The sequence below is a fragment of the Cryptomeria japonica genome, chromosome 8 (assembly GCF_030272615.1).
Source record: "Cryptomeria japonica chromosome 8, Sugi_1.0, whole genome shotgun sequence".
In the NCBI taxonomy this organism is placed as follows: Eukaryota; Viridiplantae; Streptophyta; class Pinopsida; order Cupressales; family Cupressaceae; genus Cryptomeria; species Cryptomeria japonica.
The window spans coordinates 590,213,312-590,225,491 of NC_081412.1; the positions used below are offsets into that span (position 1 = coordinate 590,213,312).

Here is a 12,180-nt window from a genome sequence, read left to right on the forward strand (position 1 = left end):
TCATTTCATTTCCCAAGGTGGGCGCCCAAGTTGCATTTTAACCAATAATTAAAAAAGTTCGAACTTGCCTAAGTCTTCAATAATAACTTAATGCATTCTTCAAATTTCAACGCCTTAGGAAAATATAACATTGATATTAGATATAAATATGTCTTTTCCTAAGTCACCCAATATATCATTAATCAGTAATAAAATAATTAAATATTAAACCTTAGGATAAGGAAATAATATTTAATTAAATCACTTAGGACTCCAGTACTGATTATCAACAAAATCCAAGATGAAGCTGAGCAATGAAGACAACTGAACTGCTACAGGATCAGGACCTTGTCCAAACTGCTAAAAATAGAATTGCTCAATACTACCACTTACTAAAAATAGTAAGTTTGAAATACTCCTCCAAAAAACATGATCTTCGCACTTGGAGAAAGAGCTTGGAAAGCTCAGTTTGACAGCCTCATCCAAACAGCCAAACCCTAACTTACTAAAAATAGTAAGTTCTCACTTCACCAAAGAATCAAATGCATGTTATGCCACCCTAGAGCTCATGAAAAACCCAGAAGGAAACCATAGACAGAATTGAAGAATTTTCCCCTAGTAAACCCTAAAAAGCTCGAGCAGAACTCCAAAAAAGTTGGAAACCCTAATTCTCCTTTCCGAATAGCCTATGGGTCTCCGAAATAGGCCAATGGACCACTGACCTAATCACTGCGAAGAAGGGGACATTACAATCCACCCTTCCCAAAATTGCTTGTCCTCAAGCAATGCCATCACAACTCCCAAAAATTTTAGACTGATCCACACCAAAGCAAGTACAATCCTAGGGTCCCATGCCTATCTCAAGAAGAACCCACCATGTTGATGTTGCGCCACTTTGATGACATCAGTGAAAAAATCACGCCAAAACTGCACTAACCTCCCTTGTAACTCCAAAATGTTACCATCCATGATGCTCAGATTGAAAAATCTTGAAGGGCTGACATCACTATCGTGCAACATCTCATGCCAATAAAGCTCTGAATAATCAATATCAACAATGCCACTGTCTATCACAAGCATGGGCAAAAGGAAATAAAGTATACTCAACTCGCAATCAAACTCCACAACATATCTCCCCAAGGTGTCAAGCAGAGCCATGACTGTAAATGTGACTTCTCCAAATCTCCCTGCAAAGATGAAAACAATCCTTTGCAAGAGCTCAACAACCTCATCCCCATAGCTCCACATGAATCTACTAGGCCTCAATTGAATTATTCTGATACAACCATGGAGACTTTTGAAATCTCTTATAGTTCCTACTTCAAGCACCTTAGAATGATGAACCATAGAGAGCAAAGGTTCGCTGTCCCAATCATAAGTAGAAGAGAGGGCATAAGAATGACCACTAGTTAGAGCTTGAACACTTCCCATACACATATACCGATAGCCCCAACTTGCCATACCTCTAATCTGAGACCATATACCCATTCTGCCAAGAGATTGTGAAGTCTGAAAAAGAGTACACCAATAGCCCACCAATTCTAAAATAATTGACTTGAGATCTGATTTTAAGAAAATCAGCATCCAAGAAGATGAACAGCTGCTGCAACACAGGAAATCGTCATCCAAAACAACACATCTGCTCATGTCCAAGGCTGGAAAACACTTCCAAGCAATCTCCAATTGAAAGCCATTACTTGCATGACCAAAGAAATTGCACCAACTCCCCTGAATGAGAGAAAACCATAAAGTGAAGTGGTTAATTTGCAACCAATCAGCAAGCTCAAATCTGAAAATCTGATCCATTATTTTCAAAAGAAGATGCCCAAGAGTATGCATTTGTTCCATGCTCCAATTTTGAAACAATATCTCATGGTTGCAAATTGCACCTAGATCCCAAACTCTGCAATGTGATCCACCCTCATCACTGAAGTCAAAAGGAATCCCCACATCAAACTTGAAAAGAGGATTAACAAATGTCCAGTCAGCATCTGTATCAAACAACGGACTATCAACCTGCTGATTACTATTAGAGTCATGCTCCACCCAAACATTCTTCTGCTCCAAAATCACTTTTTCAGATCTTTGGGGACAAAGAGCAAGATCATACTCCTCCTGAATGCAATCAAGCTCCTCCATTACTTGATTGATCTCCTTGGCCATTTCTCTATTCTCTTGCTCTCTTAAATGTTTGGCCTCGTAAAGATGATCATTTGCTTCAAGAAGTGTCTCTTGGACACTTTTGAAAGAAAGCCTAATGGAATCAAGCTCAATGGTGAGCTCACTAACCTCTCCCCTCAATTGCTTATTCAAAGACAAGTCTCAGCAACAAACTTGGTGGCAACATCTCTATCATGCATCATGTGTAAGAAAACCAATTTTATTCCTTCCATTGTGTTCTTGATCATGTGCAAATCAGCAAGGGGAACATTTTGTTCACATTGGTCTCTTGGTGTCATGAGGATGAATTTTTCAACTAGGCTTCTAATGTCATCCAATCTAGATAAAGTTTGTATTTCATTTTCAGCAGACACCAACAATTCATTCTTCCAATCAAAATCATGCAAGGCAAAGGTATTGTTGTTATAATGAATACCAGAATCACAACTATAACACTAGGCATCAAAGTCTTCTAGGCTGTCACAAATCACCTGTGCCTCTTCTTTATCACCCTCAACAATGAACTGTGACTAGATCAATGAGGTCACTATGTCTATGCTCAAGATCAGCAACATGCATTGATAAATCAGTCATGTCATCAACACCATCAATGCCATCTTCCATGTAAACATTGTTCTTTAAAACCAATACAATATTAGGATCAAATGTAAATTCATCCCATATTGGATCCTCTTCAAACTTAGTTTCTTTTACACCTAGATCCCAAATGCTAAAAGGCTGATTACTTTGTTTAGTTAAAAAGTGCTTGTTACCTATTTTTCGCTCCTGGCTGAAAAATAGGTTAAGAGATGCTAGCATGAACAAAAAAAAGCAAGTGTGTACTAATTCTCTATTTTTGTGTTTCCAACTGCACTAAGGAGTGATTTAAAGATGGTATTTTTAAGTACTTCTAGTCTGTAACAACAAAAGAGAGAGACACCCCATCAAAAGGAGAAGTATTTTATTCATATTCAAACATGCGTCCCACACAAAGAGCCGTGAGACTAGCTACATGCATCCAGTGCAGAAAGGAAATATACATATATGTATGCACAAGTACAAAGGAAAAAATGAGGAAAGGCATGTCGAGAATGGAACCAGTCATTGCCTGAATGACTGGAACAGTTGAGGTAGGCTCGATGTCGCCGTTGTCTTGCTGCTCCACCCTGGTCCGTATATGCTTTTCTTCTGATATCTGCAAAAGAGTTGAAACATGCAATGCGTTAGAACATTTTGTTCTAAGCAATGGCTGACTGCATTTCTAACATGTGTACTAATGCACGCATACATATATATGATCCCTACATGCATCAGATGCATATAACTCGCATCACAAAGGAATCTCGAAAGGCAAATATCAGATCAAAGGAAAATCACCATATATATGCATATTTTGCTAACAGGTTTGTTTCATGTGCAGGAAAAGGAAAAGGGACAGCTTGCTGGTCATGAAATTCACAAAGATGAGTGGAGATGAATGCGGCTCCCACAAGGGTTGAGCCCAGCTCATGTGAAGCGATGGCAAGGTCTCATACAATCAAATCATATCAGAGCTGGTGATAAAAGGAAAAAGAGTAACAAAAACGCAAGTATGCAATCACATTATCGGCCAATAAGCATGATGAGACTTCTTTTTTTTTAGCGTGAACAAGATGTGCAAATATCTACAAATGATCAACAAGAGGACATTTTATGCATCAAGCTTGAAAGATTTTTTATGATAAACTGGAAAAGGCGTTATTGATTAGACATTTCGACAATTTCAAGACAGCTGCGTCCTTGGAAATAATATTCAGATTTAAGAGTATTTTGCAGAAGTAGGCAGCTACAGTTTTCATAAAATACATATTTTAATGCACAGCATTAAATGGCAGATGACAAAAGGAGGGTTTTTAATGTTTGTTTTTCACCATTTTCAGTCCAAACAGTCATTCAGAGATGCACACAGCAATGAAATTCATCAAAAGACTTGTGGAGCACCTAATAGGGCCTAGAAATTGGCATCATTCTGCTTTATTCTAAACTGGGTTAGTGTTGCAATGGATTTGTCTAGTGAAAGTGACGGTGATATTAGTGAATCTGAGATTAAAGAATATGAAGAAAAATCATATGAGGATCTAGTGAAGGGAAATCATATCATAAAGAATATGGATGGGACTTTGAGATGTCCATTCTGTAGAGGGAAGGAAAAAAAAAAAAAAAACAGGATTACAGATACAATGACCTGCTTCAACATGCAAGTGGTGTGGGTGCTGGAAAAAAGGAAGCAGAAACTACCGGGCGCCATAAAGCACTTGAGAAGTTCCTAAAAAATATGCTTGCAACTTCTGCTGAGCCACAAAAACAAAGGACTGTGCATTTGGAGCAGGAAGCTCCACTCAGACCAAATGAAGAAGAACTCATTGTTTGGCCCTGGATGGGCATTATTGTGAATATCCGTAGGATATTCTGTAGAGGGAAAGTACATTGGTCCTGGTAATGGTGAGCTGAAGAATAGATTTTCTGGATTCTATCCAGCACAGGTTTGCGCAATGTGGACTTATGAAGGTCATCAGGGCAAGGTTGTTCTTGAGTTTAATAAAGACTGGCAAGGGTACAATGATGCCCTATCTTTTGAAAGATCCTTCATTAAAAACCGTCGAAGCCGAAAGGAGTATTATGAGCATGAACGAGATCCTGGGAGCGACTTATATGGATGGGTTGCACGAGCTGAGGACTATAATTCTGGAGGTCCAGTAGGCAAACATCTCCGCTTGAAAGGGGATCTTAAGGCTGTGGCACAGATCAACAATGAAGATTTGCGAAAAAAAAAAGAATAAGCTAGTGGAAGACTTGCATAATACAATACAAGAAAAGAATAAGCACCTAGTGACATCAAAAGAGAGGCTTTTACAGATGGAATATCTCATTGCAATGACAGAAACAGCACGTTTAAAGGCAGAAGAGGAGAAGCAGAGGCTTCTTATTGAAAAACATGAGAAACAAAAAAGGGACTTGTCTATCGAGCTTCACCAACAAGCAAAAAAGTTAGCAGATAGACAAAAATTGGAATCACAGATTGAACGTCTTGAGTCACTGATAGAAACAATTAAAGTAAAAGATGGGAGCAGTTTGGATCGTTTTAAAAAGATAGAAGATTTACAGAATCATCTAAAGGATAAGAATGATAAAATGAAAATTTTAAAAGACATGAATCAACAGCTGATGAACAAAGAACGCCAAGCAAATGACAAAGAGCAAGAAATTTCGAAATCTGTGAACAAAATCATGGAGACAAAAATGCTCACCGATGAGTTAAAAAGTCTTGATGGTGTGAAGAACAGTAAGCCAAGTGATTACAGAAGGCATGTTGTCTTCAAAGCAAGGAATAATCCAATGGATTCCAATACAATTTCTACTTCTGAAGAGGATCCATTGTTATGCTCTTTAATTCCAGCAAGTCTGCGTAATTCTTCCAAAATCAGGAATTTTGAGAAACAAAATTCAAAGAATTTGAAGCTTACAAAGGGAACTGGAAAGCCAGGTACTCACCAAACCAATCAAAGTGCTGTGCTGGGAAAGAGAAAAGTTAGTTCATGTATGGAAGGCTTGGTCTACAATGAACAAGAAAATTGCAAATATTGTGAGGATTCTGACAAGAAATCTGTAAAGGCATATCCTAAAATTAAGGTGAAGATTGTTCCTGTTGACAATGGAACATTCAGGGTAATAGATTTGTCTACAGAGAAAGAAATCCCACCCAACTTTTGGGATTTTGTGGATAGATATTCTGGTTTATGTTCAGAAAATAAGTCCTTTCGAACCCTTCTTCCTTTCGAGGCCTTGAAAATTCTGAGACAGATGCCAGAAACTGAATCAAAAGGGTTTGGGTTGAGTCCAGAAGAACTTATTTGGGAATGTGTTCCAGTACCACCTAACTGTGCCAGGATCTCTGCAGCTTCATTCCAAACAACAAGAGTTGGCACTGATGCTGTAACTCAGATATTGAAAAAAGTAGCAAATACTGTAGAAAGAAATCAAGGGATAGAAGGAGGAGTTTCAAACATATATTTTTATGTTTATCTATTTCTTCAAAGTTTTTCGAAATATTCAGATTAAGTTTGAAAAGCCATGCATGATTCAGAAAAAACGAATTTTCCTTCCAGAATCAGTAAAAGATAGCAAACCTGTAAAGAATGAAAGATGCAAGGAGAAAAGATCGCGCCCAGCAAGGAGATCAAGCTTCGAACGCCCCAGAAAGTACTCAGAAACACAAGAGATTTCCATGGCGGCTCCCTAGAATGGGCCCGAAACTAGCAAAAACACAGAGAGAAGAGCAGGCCGTAAACGCCACAGAGGCCCAGCACTCATTTCGGCGCCCAGAACAAAAAGATGACTGATATTTCTTCTCCCTCCATGCCCAGTTCGAACCCTAGCGGCGCCCAGATGCAGAGCGAAGTTTCCAGAAGGTCGAGCATCAAAAGTGAGAAGGCAAATGAGACTTTTAGGGTTATGTTTCCCCTAAAATATCTTCAATAAAAAAATCGTCTATTTCCTTCGCATTCTTTTCCCCTCTCTTCTATGCCACGTAGAATGTAGGAAGCCACATGGTAAAGTTCGCCATATGCTTCTAAGTGATTTTAAACCACTTTTAAAAAAATTTTGTAACTCTTTGCTTCCTAAGTGATTTTACATCACTTAATGTCCTTATTTGCAAATTACTTATTAAGTAATTTTAAAAACACTTAGGAGATATGCCCTCCAATGAATGTAAGCAAATATTTTTTAAAGTTTTCTTTTTTATTATTTATCATTATCTAATCAAGCATAGGCTTTAATTTCATTTTATTTTATATTTATGGTAAAAAATAATGAAATATAATAAAAGAGATTATTTATTAAAGTGTAAATCAAAACACTTTTATTAAATATATTTTTTATTACATTTTATTATTTAATAAATAAAAATAATAAAATTATCTTATTAAGGTGATTTATTTTATTTATCACTTTAAATAAAATAATTCTATTGTTTTTATATTATTAAAGCCTTTAAATATAAATAAAATAAAATCAAACAAATGTCTGATTAGATAATGATAAATTTTTAAAAATCACTTTATCAGATATTTTGTTTGGAGATCAGAGAGAGATATTTTTGCATTAAAGAGGGCTTGCAGGCCTGTCAGAGACATTTCAGGGTCATTTATGATGCATTTATGGGGTTTTATGGTTGCAGAATGGGTGGCTTGACTTTTTGGCTCAAGTTTATTCCTTTTCAGATATTTTTGGGGCCCAAAAAGTAGGTATTTTGAGTTTGCTCGACCTAAAATGAGGAGGTGGAGTCTTCTTGATAACTTTGGAAAAAAGCATATATACCAAAAGCCTTCATTTTGGCAAGGGTTCTGATTCATTCAGCTTTGAGCAGACTGTAATTTTTTAGTTCTCTCTGCAGGAAGGGATGTTTTTGTAACACATTTTCAGGAGTTATAAAGCTTGGTGATACCTGTTTGGCAAGGATAATAGCTTGGTTTACCTCTCTACTTCTCATCTTTCTCTGTTATTGCATCTTTAGGGTTAGTCAGTTCTTTGTGGTTGGCTTTTTGCCCCCCTTAAAATTGCACTTTCTTTTGATGCCTTATGCAGAAACATATATGCTACTTGCAGGTCATAAGCTGTGTTTTAGTAATTAATAGTCTTAGGTTGTGAAAAGGATTTTTCCTCTTAGGACTGTGATTATCCAGCCTTCTTATGAAGTATTGATGCAAAGATCATGGGTTGTTGGTTAGTATAAAAGAGGTTTATTATCACTATTGTACTGTGTGTCTTTTGCTTAGTTAGATTTCAAAATATTATCTGGTGCAATCACCTTAGATTTAAATTTTAGTTTTACATGTTCTCCTCCTTACTCTTTTCCCTGAAGAAATTGTTAGTTTAGGTGCAGAATCTGAAAAGAACCCGCTTACTCTGGAGGTTCACTCCAATTTTTAGGCAACCCGCAAGCCTAGGAGGGTTCCCATGTGTCACAAGCCTGCTGAGTTGATAGCTTAGCAAACAGGGGTGCAGGTTCAAGTGATAACAGTGCTCACCATAGCTCCAAGTATCCTCCAGCTTAGATCTTGAATCTTCTCTTAGTTTCCACTTCCACACATTGCTATTCTCACCAAGAGCAATGCTAGAACCAAGTAAAGTTCCATCTTCCCACTCAAACAGTGGATTGTCATATGTTTTCACTTTACCCATCTCAAACAATGGGTTATCAACAATCTGAAAAGTATTTCCTTTTTCCAACTTAGACCAACAATCCTGCTCTCCTAAATCTGAAAATTCCAATTTAGGACATTGCTCAAAGACTTTCAGAATTTGGTCAAGCTCATTCTTCAAACTATGAGGCTCAACACCATTGTTCTGAAATGCAATTTCTGATTGGTCCTCTAAATCTGCCCCTTGAATGTCATCATTTTGGCATATTTTAAACTCACAAAATAGGACAGCCTCTTGGTCATTAGGAACTTCATCATTAGCTGCAATATTTTTAGCTTCATAACATGAATCTCCATCCAACAATCTGTTAACCTTTTCCTCTTGTTTAACATCTTCAATTTTCATCTGCTTTTCCTCTAGAAGCACATGAGTGCATTCAACACTGTCACTAGCTCCATAAGAAACATTAAGAGATTCATCATGCACAACCTCAAATATTGTTTTTTCTTCTTCTTGAACGACAACCTCATCAATGGTAGGTGCATGCATCACCAAAGAGTCTTCATGAAGCACTGTCTCAAAGTTAGGTGTCAAAACACCAACTCCATCATTTGTCTTTGTATTAAAGATATTGTTTTCAAACTCTTCCTTATGTTTGGATTTTGCAAGAACCTTTACCAACCCCATTTTAATATCTGGATCCTTCATCAAATTAATCAATCCTTGCATTAACTCACAAATAGACTTATCTGTAGTAGACATTCTTCCAAACTCTGATATGCAACCCCCAAAAAATCACGAACCAAGAATATGGCAGGGAGAACTTGTGCTCTGATCAATCGAACACATAGGCTGGCAGGAAAACCATCTCTGATACCACTGTAATATTCCCCTTAATTTTTTTGTTTTTAGCAATAAGAGTTACAAGCAAACACCATAACCTGTTAAGGTTAGAAAAATAATCCAAATTGCTGAAAGGGAACCCTTCCACCTTTTGTTCACCGAGAGCCCAATCTGGGAGGGTGAGAGCATACGGCGTTCCGGGGATCGTTAACACCATAAATCAAACTGAAATTACAATGCACGGGCGGCAAGTTAGTGCCTTCTTCTTATCCAATAGGATAAAAATTGAACTCTTGGTAGTAAACCAGCCAAGGGAAATAACAAGAAACTGAAACTCAATCACTCTACCGCATATTTCAGCGGGAGGACATTACATTAAGATATCACTCTACTGCATATTTCAGCAGGAAGACAATTGCATAAAACATATCACTCGACCACTTATTCAGTGAGAGGATTGAGTACATAAACTGAATTAGAAAGCAAGAAGGCGGCTAAGCCAGCCTCTTCCACTTATGCAGTGGGAATTACAAATAAGAACAACAAGAATGATTGATCAGTACTACTGAAACAATCTTACAAAATAGAGATATGAGATAAGATAAGAAGCTTAATGTTGATCTCAAACAATCCACTATCAAAATCACACCACACTTGAACACTACTACTGTTCTAATTCTGCAAGCTAGAAACACACTATCTAGCCACTACCGGAAACACCAAAACACTCAAAACTTTCTCAAAACTAACCGGAATCACACCAAATAAAATGCAAATGACTAATATAACATAGGCAACAATCCAATACCTCAAACTTGCAACTTGGAAGCCCCGAATGTGTTGCATGCATCCCAAGGTAAATCTAAAAATGGCACTACAACAACAAACTTCGATTTGCAACCAAAAATTGTGATGACCACCAAAAGCCACGCCAAGATAGGAGAATGATTGTCTTCCCAATACGCTTCCAAAGAGCCGATACCCAGAACAATGCAATCACTTGGTCAAGAGGTATGAGCAAAATATGGTTTCAGCAACTCCGCGACCAGCAACAAGGAAACACTCCAAAATCCACACAAAACTCTCGACAATTTGCAGAACACTCACGGACAGCACTGGAATTACAGGAACACAGCTAGGTACTATCTTCCAAGTACGAAACTGAGACTTAGCTAGGAAGCCACACTTCGAAGCTCAGATTTTCAATCGCCAAACCGACAGCATAACAATGCAATTTCATAAGATATCCAAATGGGAGGCCAAGCACCTGTATTTATAGTTTTTTCCTCTGAAATTCAAATGTAAATGCTTCCAAATTCACCTCTCCAATTTGCATTTCATTTCACTCTCACATGGTGTCCAAATGACATTTCATTTCATTTCCCAAGGTGGGCGCCCAAGTTGCATTTTAACCAATAATTAAACAAGTTCGAACTTGCCTAAGTCTTCAATAATAACTTAATGCATTCTTCAAATTTCAACGCCTTAGGAAAATATAACATTGATATTAGATATAAATATGTCTTTTCCTAAGTCGCCCAATATATCATTAATCAGTAATAAAATAATTAAATATTAAACCTTAGGATAAGGAAATAATATTTAATTAAATCACTTATGACTCCAGTATTGATTATCAACAAAATCCAGGATGAAGCTGAGCAATGAAGACAACTAAACTGCTACAGGATCAGGACCTTGTCCAAACTGCTAAAAATAGAATTGCTCAATATTGCCACTTACTAAAAACAGTAAGTCTGAAATACTCCTCCGAAAAACATGATCTTCGCACCCGGAGAAAGAGCTTGGAAAGCTCAGTTTGACAGCCTCATCCAAACAACCAAACCCTAACTTACTAAAAATAGTAAGTTCTCACTTCACCAAAGAATCAAATGCATGTTATGCCACCCTAGAGCTCAAGAAAAACCCAGAAGGAAACCATAGACAGAACTGAAGAATTTTCCCCTAGTAAACCCTAAAAAGCTCGAGCAGAACTCCACAAAAGTTGGAAACCCTAATTCTCCTTTCCGAATAGCCTACGGGTCTCCAAAATAGGCCAATGGACCACTAAACTAATCACTGCGGAGAAGGGGACATTACAGTCTTTGCCATCATTGTCCAAGTTTTGGTGGGTTTTGGTCTTCTTTTTTCTAGCTTTTTGTGCAATTTCAGGTTTCAGAGCAGTCACTACAAGTTGAAGATTTTACTCTTAAGGCATGCTTGCCGAGGAAAAATTTTTGTTTTTTGTTGAACTGGACTAATCTTCGGTCCATCCTCTACTCACGTTTCAAATTTCATCGCATTTCGAGTTCGTTTGCTATGTCTTTCCTTCAATTTCGTGTTTTTTCTTCTTGACTGCAGATGGAAAATTTTCCTTTGATTGCAAGTTTTATTTTTCTCTAGTTTTAGTGTTGTGGGGAAATTTTAAAACAATTACAAGTGCACTTTATTTAAAACTTGTCACTTGTACCTTACTTTTTATTTCCTCCTTTCTTTTTATGTGTTTTAAGTCATTGTAGGAACTTTTTGGACAAAATGCAAGTGAATTTTAAATTATAAGTTTCTTGTAATTTCTTTTAAAAGTTCCTACTTAAGTGATTTTAGATGTTATAGGGATTTTATTTCCCTATTACATGTTTTATGTCCAAAGTCTTTTTTGTTCCTTTACGTTTTGTTTTTAAAACTTTTAATGGGGATTTTATTTCCCTATTACAAGTTGTTTTGCTCTTTATTTTTGTGTTCTTCCTTTAAAACCCGAATTTGCCAAAATGAAGGAAAAAATGATGTAATTTAAAACTTGTAAAGGGGTTTTAGAAACCTGAATGCATCTTTTGGAGGGCACATTTTGCTTGTAGTTGCAAATGAAGAACCCGATCTGCACATTTGTTCTTCCAAATCCGTTTCTTATGGTGTTTCTCCACTAAATCCGTCCAATATGCATGCAAAATCATTGGAGATTAATGTTTGTTGCCACATTTTTCATCAAAAATGGATTGGGCAAACACATTTTAAATC

The 12,180-nt window shown here is 37.1% G+C and overlaps 1 protein-coding gene and 1 pseudogene across 4 annotated transcripts in view; one reads left to right on the forward strand and one right to left on the reverse strand.

Moving 5' to 3' along the window:
- Positions 1–12,180, reverse strand: part of LOC131029918 (protein NRT1/ PTR FAMILY 8.1) — a 139,362-nt gene that overhangs the window by 67,410 nt on the left and 59,772 nt on the right. The window contains exon 2 of one of the 4 annotated variants that reach the window (XM_059209858.1): positions 3,248–3,334. The exons of the other annotated variants lie outside the window; for them this stretch is intronic. Coding sequence (XP_059065841.1) covers positions 3,248–3,334 — 87 coding nt within the window. The remainder of the gene's footprint in view (positions 1–3,247; positions 3,335–12,180) is intronic. 4 annotated transcript variants of the gene reach the window in all.
- Positions 4,179–4,706, forward strand: LOC131051358 (factor of DNA methylation 5-like; annotated as a pseudogene).